At 29.1% G+C, this 17,563-nt stretch overlaps 1 protein-coding gene across 13 annotated transcripts in view; it reads left to right on the top strand.

The window, feature by feature from the left end:
- Positions 1-3,595: 3,595 nt before the first annotated feature.
- The window catches only part of cut (homeobox protein, cut), a 54,201-nt gene continuing 40,233 nt past the window's right edge, over positions 3,596-17,563 (top strand). For 11 of the 13 annotated variants that reach the window (XM_035096377.1, XM_035096376.1, XM_035096375.1 and 8 more), the window contains exons 1-2: positions 3,596-4,116; positions 7,070-8,157. In XM_035096377.1, coding sequence (XP_034952268.1) covers positions 8,050-8,157 — 108 coding nt within the window. In that variant the 5' untranslated portion in view covers positions 3,596-4,116; positions 7,070-8,049. Of the gene's footprint in view, positions 4,117-7,053; positions 8,158-17,563 lie in introns of all 13 variants that reach the window. The other 2 variants (XM_035096364.1, XM_035096365.1) reach the window with 2 other exon arrangements.

Below are 17,563 nucleotides of genomic sequence, written 5' to 3'. Positions count from 1 at the left end.
GTAAATTGCCAACGAAGTATGTAAATGGTTGGAACATGTGTTCGTATCTAAACCCTTTCTACACTCGCAGCTTTCCCCACCTTAAGGTCTTATTGCTGATGGTGACCGGCTGGCCCAATCTTGCTTCTAACCAAAGATGATCGAACGCGCCCCCATTTGCATATCTTGGATGCTTTCTGCCTCTGTGCATCAAGACAGTTACAATGTAGCTTACTGCTGCATTCTTTCACTAATGTCATTCTCTTTATCTATGTGGAATAATTTTTTCATTAAAAATACCTGTTACTAGAGTTCATTTCATCAACAGACCATGTCAAGTATCCCCAAAATGTTCTCATTAATAAATCATAACAATCATAAATGAATAAAAACTAAAGAAAGTTTGTGTGTAATGGAATGCATTAAACATCCTAACGTAAATCTAACGACAATTTAAATGAAATTAAATAAATTTACATGAAATGATTTATATTAAAAACATAGGCTATAATGAATGTGAGAAAATTCTTCAAGTTTCCGATACAGTCATTTAAAGTGCAATAAAACGCGTTTCCCTTTCTACTTTATATGTAAGCTTCTATTGTTCTTTTAGCAGTATTTCATCTTAGCATATCAATATTATAAAATAATCGAGAGCGTATCAGAGCTCACCAACCAACAACAATTCACTTATTATATTTATACCCTTCGACTAAAAACTGAACAGAGAGACGTTATTGTCTGGAACCAGTTCGCAGCATCCTACTTAGCATACCTGCTTCCTCATCCCTTACGTCCATATCCTAATTATTGTCCTGTTCCCATTGATTATAAAACAGCTTATTATACGCGACCAAGAGCCGCGGGACTCGCGGTTGTTCCGGAGTCTTTACTAATGTTACTACTGCATCGAGGGAACCGAAGCCGTACTACCGGAAGATGGAAATTAAAACGAGCTACAGTTAAGAACATTACAATTACAGTTGTTGAAACTCGAAGACATTAATTACTGTCACAAAATCATTGTTTGAAAATTCATACTTATTTCAACCCTCTGGATTCTGCTATTCATGTATATTAATTACATAATTATTATTAAATAATCAATATTATAAAATCTACCTCTTTTTATTATTCATGTTATTATTATGAACAATAAGAATAATTAATAAATAATGATGTTGAGGTAATGAAGCATTAAATGTATTAATGATAATTAATATCGTAAAATAATTTTTTATTTCCATCTGTATGTTGATAGACAACTGATGGAATTTGTTTAAAGCATCTCTAGTAAAAAAAAATAATACTGATTCTTATATAATTCATATATAAAATCAGCCATTAATGAATTTTAGATTGAAATTATAAAAATTATATAAGAACAGCATAAAAATTGTAAATAAAAAAATGACGTTTGATCAATTTGTTTATGATGGTTTACGATTGAGACTAGTGTATATCAGATGTTTTTTTCAATTATAAAATCTATCCTTCTATTTTTAATAGACAATAAAAAAAATCATTTTCAACAGACTTCTCTTTCATTTTAATAATTTTTTGTATCATTATTTGTTAGGGTTAATTAATTTTAGATTGGTAAAATTGAAATCAAGAACTAAATTAGAACTATTAGAAAATTAGAACCAACATATCATTACAAAAAAAATGACTGACCATCAGTCAAGCTGTGAAAATTCATTCATCATTATTTGTTTAAGTTTAATAAAATACTTATGTAAGTATTTACTCAATAGATAATTTTTTGTGCCTTTCAACGTCTTGATAGATTATTATTATTGTTTAATATTGTCATATTTAATGTATTCAAATGTTGTGTTGAACCCTGATTTATAGCTGCTATAGCAATTGTAAAATGATTGTTGTCGACAAATCTATGCATCAATAGCTATCCGCTATTTTTTAAATTATCGTATAAAAATATATAGCATTTTATTCGGAATAACCTGAAGAAAGCTATATAGAACGACGTCATAATATATATAGCTACACTATACAACTATGGCCTCTTGGATAGGTGCTAAATTCCTCTCTGCTCTGAATTAATCTCAGCTGGAATGTGACTCCAACCTAACACTCCACTTCAAGTTTTCCTCTTGGTAGCTTTAGTCCATTCTAGAACGAAGATTTTCCGTCCGATCCTCGCTCTATTCCATTCCATGTTGTATCCTTTTCTTTTTAAATCGACTCTTTTGTTATTACAAATCCTTCTTTAACAATAATAACGAATAGTACTTCATTTTTAATCCTTTTTGGAATGCAAATAAATAATTAAACATCTTAAATGTGCAAAAGTATTCGGTATACATTTTTTTTTGGTGTTGATTGCATTTTTATGATTGATATATTGAAAGGATAAATAGTTGGTTTTTATTGTTGATAAAAATTCAAAGTCTAGACAGGTATGTCTGTGGATAAAATTAGATGATGTAATAAATCTAAAATACGTATCAATATTGAGCATAAATTAGATAGCTATAAATTGCAATCTTTCAATTGAGAATGCATTTGTTTATAAATTACAAATGAAGCCATTAAAGTCAATGTAAAGTACTTAATGTCTCGCTGAAACTTGACTTTCACTGTATTTATAGCTTACAAGCTTAGATTTATCTATAATTGTAAAACTATAATTAACAAAAGCCGTTTTACACCGTAATTAAACATGTAGTAATATTTTGAAGTACATATAGACAACTATTTATAAATGCAAATAAATTATTGATCATGATTAATTCGAAATTGTCCATAAAATAATTAATGAAGTCAATATATTGTCATGAATATATGAAATAATAAAAACAAAAAAGTTTTGATGAATAATTATTCTGATTAAGAAATAGATTAACCATCAATTAAAAAATTGTTTCCCATCCACTAAATTGTGTATAGCTAAAAGTAAAAAATGCTATTACTTACGAATTCTAGGCGTAGCGAATGGCCGGAAAGCCTTGAATTTCCCTGGGGTTAGAAAATCTCTGGAGAATATTATAGTGGAAGGGAAGACACTAAGAAACGAAATCACCCTTCTTTCCGATCAGGCCGTTGAAGTCACCAATACTTCCGATAACTTGTGGTATTGTTGATTCCATGAACTCTTTCAAGTGTGCTGAAGGATTCAGAGAATAAGAGAAAGAAACTAAGACAATGTTATGGTCACAAATGTTGGTTGAACAGAGACACGAAATATTCAAGACGAGTCGTCACGCGATTATAGTGGGGGTAAAGCACCCTCAAGTATTCGACGTTTAGAGTATTCGCAATGCGGCGTGATGTGGCGCCACTATACAGTCGTCAGTGGCTCCGCCGACTTGCAGAAATATTGTCCGGGTCTTTCTGCTATACAAAATCCCTACCACCCCATTCACACGTGTCCTCTCAACTTCACTAAATTACCGATTATATTAACTGTATCATGATAGTCAAGATCATCATCCACCCATCTCAATAACAACAACTCGTCATTTCAAAATGCTGACGTCATGTGTCACGTTAATGACAATAATTTTACAGGGTTGAAAAGTGCGTGCTCTGCGAGGGATGACCGACGTCGAGGGCTGCAGGAACCAAACGCTCACGTTAGTCTTGGCTAGAACACAGACCTAGCAGGATCTCTCGAGCATCCACATCACCCGTCGCGCTGTTTATTGTGACACTTTTTGTTTTCGAAATTTTACTACTGACATTATCACTATTTAATCATCATTCCTTTTCGTATATCCACTGGATCATTTTTTCAATAAATACTTATATACACCACACATACATATATACTGATATGTGTACACACATATTTATGTTCTACAGTAATCTTCATAATAAGACAAAATCCAAGTTTATTGATAATTAATTAATTAATTGATCTAAACAATAAAAAAAAAACGTTTATCGAAATAAAATAATTGTAATCATCATTAAATATGACAAAACATTGTAATTGGCAATATGTACAATTTAATAGATAATTAAGATGTTAATAAAAAAAAATGTTAATAACAATTAAACAATGATTGAAATTTTCTTTATTCATTAATCAATGTGTTCAAGTGAATGTGTGTGATAAACATGAAACATTATATACAGGCGTATCAAGAAAAAGGAAAATATAATGAACAGGTGATTGTTAATAGAAATTGATTTTTTATCTATCAATAACTACAATACAGTGATACTTATTATTTTTGTGATAAAAAATCCAACCCTTTTTTAGACTCAGTGTTGATAGGAATTATTCAATTTTTTATTTTACTTTGTCAATGTTTTAAAAAGTAATTTTCAAAAATAATTCATTTTTTTAAAATGATAATTATCTGAATACAATTTTTTTTTTTATTTCAAATCAATTAAATTTCATCGTTAAAGATTTTTAGAACTTTTTGTGACAACTTGATCAAATCACCAAAGATTCCAACACTTGCAGATGTTAACAAAATTATCACTGCTCTTCATTCATTCATTTAAAATCTTTAAAATATATAAAATAAATATATGAAAGTTGATCACATGAAAAATATACTAAATTCACTTCTATTATTTTAATTAACCAATTGCTTTCGAGAAATAATCTATAAGCATACTTCTGAATCCACACATTTATACATACCTGTATGTGTGTGTGCATATATATGTCGTGTATAGATAGTGTAACAAACTTTCTCAAACTTTGATAACTATGTTTGAGTCTATTAGAATCATGTCATTTTTGGTAAACTTTTTTTCTGCAATAGAAAAAAATTTTTTTTTTGCAAAACTTTTTGGTAATTGTATCGTAATGGTAATAATATGATCTGCCATCTGGAAACTAAATTAAAGTATATTGACAAAGTAAAAGTAAAAAATTAAATATTTAAAAATCTTTGAATATCGATAAATAATTATTTATTTGAATAGATAATTTTATAGCAATAAATATTAATTAACAATGGTAATTTTTATTGAGGTCATTAGGTGTTTACTTATGTATGAAAAAAAAAATTAAAGTACTGAAACAAGTGATTTTCAAATAAAATTAAAATTAAGGCAACTTTCATTTTTGAAAAAATAATTTTAACAGTTAGACATAAAAGTGGACTAACTCTACACATAAACGAGCTTATTATTGAAGAATTTCAGAGAGTCATAATATATCTTATCTATAGTAGCTTGCGGTGCATGATTATGAAATTGATTACTTTTCCACAATGATATATAATCATACGAATAAAAGTTACCTCACATACATATATATACATGGTTTAGATTTTTTTATAATATTCTGTCGCGTTCAATTCTTGTATATATTTTTTTATCCGTACATTATCTTATCCATTACAAAAATTTGCTTACGAAAAATAAGATATACAAAGCAGTGTTTTAGTTTAAAATGTCCCTGAAGAAGGCTCTTGAACTTTTAATATAAAAGACTTACTTAATAATGCATCCATCATAGACAAAAAGATATTTTATTACAATCACGTTATCGACTCATATTATAAAGACTTGGTACAGCTATCGAGTTTATCACCTTTACTTGTCATTAAGTAGCGTGTGACCAGATGAAGAAAATGACTCTCAAAAGTTTCACTGGTGTTTGATTAAATGAATTCTTGGTACTGATCAGATCAAACAATCATTATTGCAACATCATTTTCTATTTTTAGTTTATTTCATTAAAAAAATTTATAAATATATCTATACATATCTATATATATGAATGTATGAAAGATTTCAGAGTTAATTGTTCGTGTGTGATGAAAAGGGTACAATGTAACCTTGTTAAAAATGAAATATTATTTTTAATAAGAACTTGAAAGTTATTAAAGTACGTTCGAGGGTTAAAAAATTATTACGGATTGACACCCAGAATTCACTTTCATACATATTTATTTGTATATGTATTACAAATACAGCTTTACGTATCAAAGTAAATTTCGAGAGTGCTCGGACTTTTTATCCATAAAATACTTTTTTACATACATTAAAACCAACGTAAATTGGCAAATTGTATTGAAAAATAAAAGATAATTATTCATGTTTTATTATTCGATGTATAAAGTCACTTTTTGTGTTATATTTATGAGACATAATTGTTGCTTATGTATATAAGACATCAAGAATGTGTTGATTAAAAAAAAACAATAGAATAAATATTTTAGTAAACACAGGAAGTATTGGAAAAGAAATCAATATAAATATTTATTGACAACATGATTTACTTTTAGCAAGAATTCATGATTTTTGAAAGAAAAAATAAATAAAATATTTACTATTTATTGTTTATTAAAGAAAGTTGAATCAAAAATATTCATTGTGTGAATTATTGGAAAATTTATTTGCAAAAAAAAAGTTGAAGAAATGAAAAATAATTTCCTGATGAACAAATTTAGAATAAAATGTATGTTAAAAATATAAATTTTTAATTGAATGGTGTGAGAAAATATATATATATATATATAGATGATTATGATTATAATATAGATTGAAAATGAAAGAAATATTGAAATAAAGAAAATGAAAAAGTAATGTATTGAATTTTTAATATGGCAGTTAGTCTTAAAAAGCAATCTCCATTGAAATTCAAATAATAATAATTACATTCACATTGTCAATGCTATAAAGAAAAGTTAAGAAAAGATCGTTAAGTTTATTCTGATTCATCATATAAGATTGATCTTATAAGCCGTGATCATAATTCATCCCGTGTAAGACGCGGTCCGATATCGTCGCGGGCTAACAAGTCTTCGTCAGAAGAAAAAAACATAGCGATTGGTAGAAACAGTGAGGTTAAAAAAGGGCGGATAGAAGTAGTCGGGGAGTTGAATATATGAGATCGGTTGACAAGGATCCACCTTGCCAGCCTCCGATACTTCTGTGTCTTCCCCTTCCTAAAGTCATTTTATCCCCCACTATTATAATAACTTAAAATTGGGCGGAGTCTTGTAGATGGTGGGAGAACAATCTAGTGAATGATTGGTCAATTAATAGACAGTCTTACTCCCACCATTACAATAAGACTCCACCTATACCCCTGCCACCTGCTCTGTACCTCCTCCAAACATTGCATCGGCCTTTCAGTAGCTCTTAGTTTCAGGTCAGATGCCTGCTCGGACGGGTCTTGATTTCTCTCGAGGTTCAAACGCAACTTTCGAAGTGGATATACTACAAATCATCGAATGTAAAACGGTGAAGGATAATAACACAACAATCAATTGACTCATAGTGTGAATATTATTTATCATAATCAATTAATTGAACAATTATTATCTCAAATAATTACACTTAAATATCAACTATCACTTTGAACATTGTGCAAAAAGAAAAAACTCCAAGTGAAACTCGGCTGATTAATTGTCATCAAGTCGACAATTATTATGATACGTCATATTGGAGTTATCAGCCAAGAGATTTCAACAGATTCCACGACATTCTTCATCATGAAAATCATTACTAGTGTATTTAATTAAACGTGCAGTGAATACCAATGGTTATTAATCAATAATAAAAAATGCAAAAACTGATTAATTGATTAATTATTAGTTAATATGTGATTATAATAACAGTGATTGTGAAGTGATTAATCAGTGAACACTGTTGTCAACAATAATCAAAAGAAAAAAAAGAAAGAAAAAGTATTAATGATAAATAAAGTGATAAAGAGATATAAATAAATAACGAACAATGGTTTTTTGCTATGAAAAGTTGAAGCGCGACGAGTGATTAAATTTAATAATGGAACAAGAAATTTTATCAGTAGTTCGAATGTGTTACATTTAAGTATTGAGACGAAATAAAAATAGTGAAGTGGCGAAAAATAACGACGACGACGACCGGAAGGGGAAGGGAGTTTTTAATCCGTCGAAGAAGTTCGAAGCCGTCAAAGTGGCTTCGTCTTTGGGACTTCAGGGGCCGTCTGCGCCGATCGGTTCCCAATTGTTAGTATCTGGCGGTTCGGAGGATGTACCCGCTACCGTGTACCACGCCAACCTGGTAGCCGGAAGCAACAATTCAGTGACAACGGCGTTACACAAGCCACTTCTTACTTCATTAAATTCAGCGGCGGCACTTGCCAGCATGCAGGCCTCTGCAGAGGCCAATTCGTTGGACCTACAGGCCATGCAATCCATGGATTGGTTGTTTAAGAAAGAAAGAATTTATCTTCTTGCACAATTTTGGCAACAGGTAAGTCCTAATCATTTTTCTTTTTTTTTTTATTTTCATCATCAATGCATTTTTAATCAACTTTGAACACATTTTGAATCTCCATTCCTGATAGACAATCATCTCTATGAACGTGTTAGTATAAAAGTGGTAGTTTCGTGATTTGATTATCAGTATATATATATAATACATTGTAAACGTTGATATTGATGTTCAAGCGAACGTTGAAAGGTATACTCCACGACGTCAGGGAAAATAATGGCTTGTTATTTCGTTACGACTTACCTATAGTTGTTTATGCTGACTCGTCAAATATAGGATATTTTAGAATCAATAACATGTATAATGAACAAGTAGTACTCGTTTATAACAATACAATCTAAATCTTATATCTTTAGCATAGTGATACCAAAACGTTTATTTCGAATCATTGTTATCTTCTATTCCAAGTTGATAATAATAATTAGATTGTTTATTTCAATATGTATACTCTCAATAAAATATTTTTTTTACATAACTATACTACTATTTGTATTATATTTTATAAATAATGGTATTGCAATAGTTAAATAGTGACATAAGGAGGTGTTTTCTTCACTCTAATTATTTATTTTAATAAGAAATATTATATTACAGAAAAATAGTTGAAATTTTTCAGTATAAAAAATATTTTTATTTATTAAAAGAATAATTTGATAAGTTTATTTAATGTTAAAAATTGAATTTTGTTTAAATCAATTTTAGTAAAAATGAAATAAGTTACAGGGTGTCTTACATAAATACACCATGTAAAAGTATGTACAGATGATATTATCTTTAATAATTATCTTATGTATATGATGTAATTATGTATATATTCTCGAATAATTAGGAGTAGTTGTTCTTAGACTAATCAAAGCTGATATAAATATGTAAAGACTACATACAATTTCTATCAAAATACATAATCAATTTTCTTTTAATTTGTTTCGAATTGAGAGTCATCATTTTATTTGAATTAAACACAAAGTTACTTTTCTCACTTCATATTTAGCCTTTTTTGTAAACAATATTTTCTAAGAAATTATTATTTTGACGTTTTGTTTATATTACTTTGGGAATTTGACTGTTTTGTAGATGACTACATTTTTTCTACATTGTCTTTTATACATAGAAGTATATTTTTTAATTTTTCATTCAAGTTATGTGAATTAGAGTTTTGTTTATTTTCTTTTTTACAATCATTTGATATTTATATAACAAATTATCTAAAATTGGAAGAAATTTTTTAACTAATAATAATTACATTTTTAATAAAAAAAAATGATACTTAATTTCCATTTAATTGCACGTCTCCACAACTTGTTTTGGTTGGTTAAACCTTGACCACCGGTATTTCAAGTTGTGTGTGCTAAGTATTCCTGCAGTAAATTACCTATTATATGGGTTCAAAAGTTCTAAGCCAAAGTTTTCCCGTGTCGTATTTGAGGTTTGATGGATAGTTAACCCATTCATGAATGTCTTAGAGTGCATCAGTAGTTCAAGTTTATGTACTCAAATTAAATTAAAATTTTAACATACTTACATTGAATAATAAAAAAAAAAATAACTCCAAGCTCATCATCATTTTACTAACAATTAATTTATTTATCCAACTGTTGAATAAACTTTGCTATTTTTTTTCTATTGATTGAATCCATTTTTTTTTTGTGAAGACTATTTTTCTATTTCTATAATAATTAACGTTGATTAAAATTTAATTTTTTTGTTATATGAATGATTAGTTGAAAAAAGCTATCAAAATTTTCGGAGTAACATTTTATGATGAGAATATTTGAAAATTGAACTCTAAAAAAGTAAACGTCACTAATTTTTTAGACAAACGAATAAAATAATCATTGAGACTATTTTTTTTTTTTTTACTAAGAAGTCTCCAATTATGAAAGACTGTGAAAACAGAGATACACGCGTAAAATAACGAAAGAGTGATCGTGGGACGAACGGAAAATTGTCGACGAGGATGGATTGAGCTGCCAGAAGAAACGTATCGGTTTCTATAAATATTGCGACAGCAAAAATTCTTGGAAGGAAAGAACAAGCGAATGAACGACGAGAGAGAGACAAGCGGAAGAGTAAAAAATTGTACAGAGTAGAAGAAGTGCGGGGGAAGGGGCGAAAGAGTATTACAGTGGGAGTGCAATGAGAAAACGGCGAGTGCGCGAGCGTGCAGAAAGGAAAATAAAGCAAAGATGATTCGACACTGATTGGCCCGTTCTTGAGTGCACTGCGCCTTCGACCTTTCTTTTCTCGTCGACTCAGGGTGGGAGAGAAAGCAATAAAATTTTCCGGCATTCCTTGCGGTTTCTTCGTTGGAGTAACATAGATTAGTTCTCAAATCAATTAACTTTGATTTTATTAAAATGAAATTATTCATAAACTCAATTCAAATAATTCGATGAAAATTTTATATCATCATCATCATCATAAGAAAAGTGTCTGTCCTCGAAATACTCTTTAGAAAATCGTGATTGTCGGTTGAATGGACAAAAGTTCTACAGCTTCATCTCCCCCTCTCTTATTTTCCTTCCCCACTTGAGTGTACAACGGGTTAGAGAGCAGAATCCCGAAGGTTTCCGAAATTCCCGGGTGACGGCGACACTTACTGAATAATACTCACATGCCATGAGTCATACACCGCATCAAAGAAACAATATATATATATATAAATATTAAAGTATCATCGCAAAATTTAAATATATTTATTCTGATTAAATATTAAGGAATGAAAAAAAAAATAATTTTGCAACACTTGAAGAGAAAAAGAAAAAGAAAATTAAATATACAATTAGAAGTAAATGAATCATTCGAGTACAAGTTTTTCATTTGAAAAGAAAATAAATGATATGATTTTCTGACAAGAGTAGGGTTATTTGAATTTTTTTTTTAGTCTAGTTTTGTCTGGTTTTAAGAAGTCTGTAGAATTTTTAACCCACACATCTTATGTGGTTCAGCTGCAGCTGATGAATCAAGTGAAAGAATAAAAAAAGAAAAATAAAGCTAAGAAAGACATAAAAAGAAAAAGAGAATAAGATTGAATACAGTGGAAAAATGAAAAAGAAAAAAGATTGCGAATGTGAGAATAAGAAAGATTAAAAAAATGAGTGAGTCGCATTGATGAGTCATCGATAATATTGTACAGAATCGTTATTTCTATAAATAATCATCAAATATTCATTCAAACACAATTTAATTAAATTATCTAAATAAATATAGATAATCAACTGTTCCTTTTAACAATCACGATTCTTCTTTGAAGAAATTACATATTTCAATCATTCTTCCAATGATGAAATAAAGTAGAGAGGCTTTATTTGAATAAACAATACAGATTGGTATAAAAACAATAAACGATATCTAAAACAAGAATTTCTGAATAGTTGACAGAAGTAAAAGATCGTGATCCTCATTTATATACGCAATACATATCGAACGACGCGCTATTTTTACTTGTCGAGTCAGTTTTATTGCCTTAGAGACCAGTTTGTGTTTTATTGCCGAATTAAAAAAATTCAACTTTTTTTATACAACATATTGTACGCATACTTTGTGTTAATGCCTTTGTAAGTTTATTTATATATATATCTACATATATTTTATTTAAGCTTAGTTCAAAAAATTGCCTAAATTTATGCAGGAAATCATTTGTTTAACCCTATTATTATATTTGATTGCAACAATTAATTTTCAAGATTGATTTATGTGTAATATTATGCTAGATGAGTACATTCAATCATGATTGAAACAAACATTACTCTAGATCTTTGTAAATTAAAACTCTTTTACTGATCCATCAGTTGAATTGCAATATATTCATGTGAAATGATAAAAAGCTTCTGTTATTGGAGTTATTATTTTTAATAGTGAATAATATATTAGTTTATTACTTGTAAAAATATTATTTAGCGGCAAAGTATTATTAATGACGCTTCAATGATGATGATGATGATCTGTATTACATTTTAGAATACTTGGAAATATATTTAGGAACGAAATTTAGATCAATCAGGAGAATTTATGACCACACATGTCTTTGATTTATATTTTAACTTCAGAAATACGAAGTAGATAAAATCATAATTAGTTTCGAAATTACTTTTTAAGGTTTTTATATATACTTTTAAATCGTTTTAAAAATTTTTTATATCGACAGCAGTTAAATTAATTAAACTTTAATATAATAATAATAATTCTCCGTATTTTAGAATATATTTAAACATAAAAGACAATTTTGTAGAAATAGTTTTGCTAATTTCATTCCAATTTCGATGATTTTAGGAAACAATAAAAGTATAAATTATCCTTAAAAGAAAGAAATAATTGAACATTAGAGAGATAAAAGAAGAAGAAAGTTTGGAACGAAAATAATATTTATTCTTTAGAAAATATTTTAAAATTGTTGAGTAATCTTGAAAATTGAGTTACTTTGTAAACACATAATATTAAGTTAACAGATAAAATGAATAAATTGACACTGACCACACACATTCTATTGTATTTGGACTGGTATGCATAAGTCTTAAAGGTGAAGTGTGTGCTCTCGCATGTCTCGAGTGTGCAACAGATGCGCCAAGCACGCGAGACTCCGACTTTATACAAAACCAGGGTCGTGAACTCCAAACCTTCCAACTCGTAGTCCAAACTCTGTTTACCATTCGAATATTTGGCAATTCATGAAGAGTTACATTATAAGTAGGTTTGAAGACGATTTACTAGCATCTATCATCAAGTACTTAGCTATGTACTTTCTAAGAATGTGTTAATATACTCTGCTTTATCATTACTCTATCTCAAGATTTATTACTTTTGAATCAGAGTGAAAAATAGGATAAAGACTCGAATGTTTTCATATGAATGGATTTATTATCATGGTTGTTTTTTTTTTTTAATTATTCCCCATGATAATATATAATTAGAGTCATCTAAAAAAGCTCGTTTAGTAATGATATTTTTTTCATCCAAATTAATCAATTCTGTCTGTAATTTTTTTTTATCATAAAATAAGTTGATATATAAGATAAATTTATCTATACCTTTATTCAATTATCGAAAAATTAATTTCTGAAATGTGCTCTTACATTGTATTAATATATTACCATTTTTAATTTATTATTAAATAATAATTAAAATAAATTAAAAAATTTCGAAAAGTAATGAAACTAAATAAAGATAATTATTCGACGTTTTATTAACTGTCAGATTTCTTGGAAATCATTTGAGTGTTTTATTAATCTTAAAGTAAAAATTCTGACTTTGTCGATTTTCTCAAGCATTAGTGTTAAAGTAGGCTATCGGTCTCATTCATTATTTATTTTTAGATTCCAAAATAGTTGTCCATGAAAAAAAAATATATATATATGTATTTTATATGTACTGTTGTAGTAAAGCCTGATGTATTCACGGATCACTTGGAGCGTTTCCAAAAATTGCGAATAGAATAGGTATAGGAACAATACTCTACAGGCATTACGATGTATAGCCGATTCCCGTGGCGATTCGGTACAAGTGAATTCACAGTGAAGTCGTAAACCAGAGCTAAATAAACTTCGGTCCGGGGTATATGTCTAGTATAGTTCAGAGACTTGAAACGTAACGCACTTGCGCTGATTTACTGCAACGATCGTCTCGAATCTGCGGAAATCCGTTAGTTCATCGAACTTACTTACTTACTTACTTGAGCTACTTGTCCTCATCACCAAAAACCTCTTCGAGTTCAAATTCCCTCTCCCTTTCGCTCTCTCTCTCTCTCTGTCTCACCCTATCTATCTGACATGTCAGATAGATCATCGGAGCTAAATTTAGATAAACTTATATCCGTTTGGAAAGTACATTATATTATTAATTTAAAATTCAACTGATTCATGAAAACCTACTACTTTATATTATTTATATCAAACAGTCATAATAATAAATAATATTTTTATTTAAATCATTTATTTGAGATATTTTAATCTATTTGAGTCATATAAAAAAAAAAAGATCCAGGGCCTTTTGGAATAAAATTATTTTTTATTAAATATATACACTAGCTTTCTACATGTTAATTAATTTGTATAAATTTTGACTTCTAAATGATAAATCAATTTTTGTTCATTAAAACAAACGTTTCATTTCTAATAATCTTCAATTGTAATGCATTAAAAAAAAAAAAAATCTTAAGAAAAAGCAAAATTAAAAATTCTTTTCAAAGTAATAAATTTCATTATATCTGAAGATTTTCTTTGTGTTGTATTATTTTTATTGATTTCATAGTGGCATTTTTTTTCTTTTTTACATAAAACCTCTTTCCGCAAGTTAATAGATTCATATATATATATAGAAATAACGTAAAGCCAGCAAGTACTTGTAATGTCGACAGCGTGTCAAATAATAGCTATTGAAAATCGTTAAATCATGAATAGTCATCGTATCACCAATTAGCGCCGCGAATGAATGAATATTCACGCAACCACTAGAGCGTCTACTACGTTAAGAGCAAGAGAGAAAGATTTAGAACGAGTGGAGTTTATGTGTGTTGTCACGCGAATGCACAGCCTACCGGCTGCTCACCGGCCCTCAACGCGCGTTGCCTCCCTCTATATACCTCTACTATCCAACATCACCACATTGTAGTGTATTAAAGTAATACGTATTACATTTTCGCTTGCTTAGCCACGCTGCACTAACGATTCGGTGAATTGAATTTTTTGTATTTATTTATTTTACTTGACAAGTTCTGTTATAACCTAGTTACATCTTACAACCTATCGATAATTTAATCACTACAAAATTATATCTTATCATTGGGCTTGTAATTAGATAAATATTTCTTTTTTATCATTAAAATAACAATATTTTGGTGAACATTAATGCAATAAAACAATTAGATAATTTAAGACAACAAATTATCCATTTTTCTCTAAACATTTTGTCAATAATAGAAAAAAAAAGAACTCCAAATTGAATATTATGATTATTAGGTTGTATTGAACAAAAGGCGTGAATTGATAAGCAACCGGAAACCCACTGTGGCTAAACATAACGAACGGTTAAAGTGATAGACAATCACTGATAATGTTTTATGGTCTTTTTTTGTAGTTTTTTATTATGTTGACCTTCGATATTATTAAAAAGAAATCAACTTCACCTCAAAAAAAAGAACAATTATATCGACAGGATGATGATGATAATTGTGAAGAACTTTTTGTTATTATTAATATTCAATTTCTTGATATGTAATACTTAAAAATAAAGTCAAGGACTCGATTGAAGTACTGAGCAACTACACATCTCGATCAGAAGAGATCGATGAGACTCGGAAGTAGAACTCAGCTGTCCCTATTCGCTGCTCTCAACCTATCATTTTACGCATGTAAATTTATCCGGACATGACGTGACAACTACCAGTGCATAAGCCATCTGTACCTATTATAGTCGACACTCCGAGGGCGCCGTTCTATTTTCCGCTATTTATTTTACTTTTTATTGCTTCACTAATAATCAATTAAAAGTCGAAGAAAAATTGTTTATCTCTATTATATAGTCAATAAATTTCTAAAGGACTATGAATGACAATAAATATTCAATGCAATTGTTTTAAGAAATTTTTTAATTACTTAATAATTAGATACAAAAATTAATTACTTCATTTTAGAAATAATTATTGTTAACCCTACATAGCATCCATTTGCAATTTATTATTATTAAATTGTTAATTTCATCAAATATTATTAAAAACAGTTCTAAAAATTAAAATATCTATTTATTTACTGGGTTGTGATATTTTAAATTATTTTTTCAGGTATCTAGACCTCAATTAGAATCACATACATTTTTTTCAGATTAAAAAAAAAATGCATTGTAGGTTTAAGAAATAATAATTTAAATAGGCCGATCTGAGAGCAATGAAGCAATGATAGCTGTTAATAATTCGACTAGAACACAGCTAAGAGTGAAATAAGATAATTTTTATTTTTAGCGTTGATAATAAACAACAACGTTATGATTATTAATGCATCATGTGTAGTGGACTAAGGATTTTTAAATTGTATCTATTGGCTCGAAGCGATTGAAAGTAATTGAATGAAGCGGACGGTTATTTACGAACGTTTAAGCTTCGAGCCAACACTATCTGTCCATTCATTCGTCTGTCCCTTCATTCATTCATCATTCGTTTGCTTATATACGACCGCTGCGTGTATAGCAGTAGTAAAGTCCCATTCAATTGATCGGTGATTGTCTAAATTATAAGATTGCCATACAATAGCTCTCATCTGAATCTATTGGGGTCCCGTTTGCGTTGCGTCATCACTTTAAGACTATAATTCAGACAAACGTGTTCTTTCGATAGGTATAAGCTTATAAATAGCATGAAAAATTCAATCAAATGTCTCTTTTTTTTTCTTCTTTTTTATATCAATAGTAAATCGTTTCAACTCATTCTAAGTCTTTACTTGTCATGTGTTAAATTTCTAAACAAGCTTAATTAGTAGTATACTCTGAGCATTTAGCCTATAACTCTGATATGGGCATTCTATGTCGAGCTAACTACTAGTAAATCCCTTTACTCATTCGATGTAAAAGTCACATTAATTCTAACCGAATTCCAACTGTTGTTCAAAGTACCTAAATGTCCTCTATCTCCGTGACCACCAAACACGTTCACCTGTCCCGACGAGTGCACGCGATCTCTCGCCCTCACCACGAGTCCTCGCCTGACTCTCACTCTCCATTAGTACTCTATCTAAGCCTTCTGAAACAACTGCCAGAATTTCTCTCACTTTAATCTTCTCTATCTCTCTATCTATCTCTTTTTCTTTTTTTCTACATCATTTCCCAATTTTAATATTTGCTCCCCTTTCCCAATTCAAGTCACTCCAAAATCTATCTTTTAATTATTGACTTTTTATTTTTAAAAATAATTTATGTCAATGATATTTTATTTCAGCAACAAAAGTCTAAGTAATTTTCTTGATATTCTAAAGTCTTAAAAATGTTGTCAGTTGTGTTCTTTGTCGTAAAACGTGCGATTCATCTGCATGAATACATTCGTTAAAAGATTTAGTTTCTTCCGCGAATGTTAGAGGGTGAATACTGATGGTGAATGTCTATAAAGGTTATACAAGCCTATTTATGTAAAGGGAACATAGTGAATCTATGTAAAACCGATAATCCGTGTTAGGCCTTTGTCATTGGTAAATTGATATTTAAAATAAAAAATTTAATCTATTCTTTTTCTAATCAAATAGTCCATTTTATTGATAATATTTTTTTTTATTACAACTAATAATTATACATAACATACATTTACTGGTATTGACTTACACCTGATAAAATCATATTCAACAAACATACTTAAATACTCTTATCATTTCTAAGCTAATCATATTATCAGTGATTCGAAGAAATCATG

The sequence above is a fragment of the Chelonus insularis genome, unplaced genomic scaffold (assembly GCF_013357705.1).
Source record: "Chelonus insularis isolate UGA/USDA-ARS -01 unplaced genomic scaffold, ASM1335770v1 contig_139_pilon, whole genome shotgun sequence".
Lineage (NCBI taxonomy): Eukaryota > Metazoa > Arthropoda > Insecta > Hymenoptera > Braconidae > Chelonus > Chelonus insularis.
This window is presented reverse-complemented; position numbering and strand designations above follow the sequence as displayed.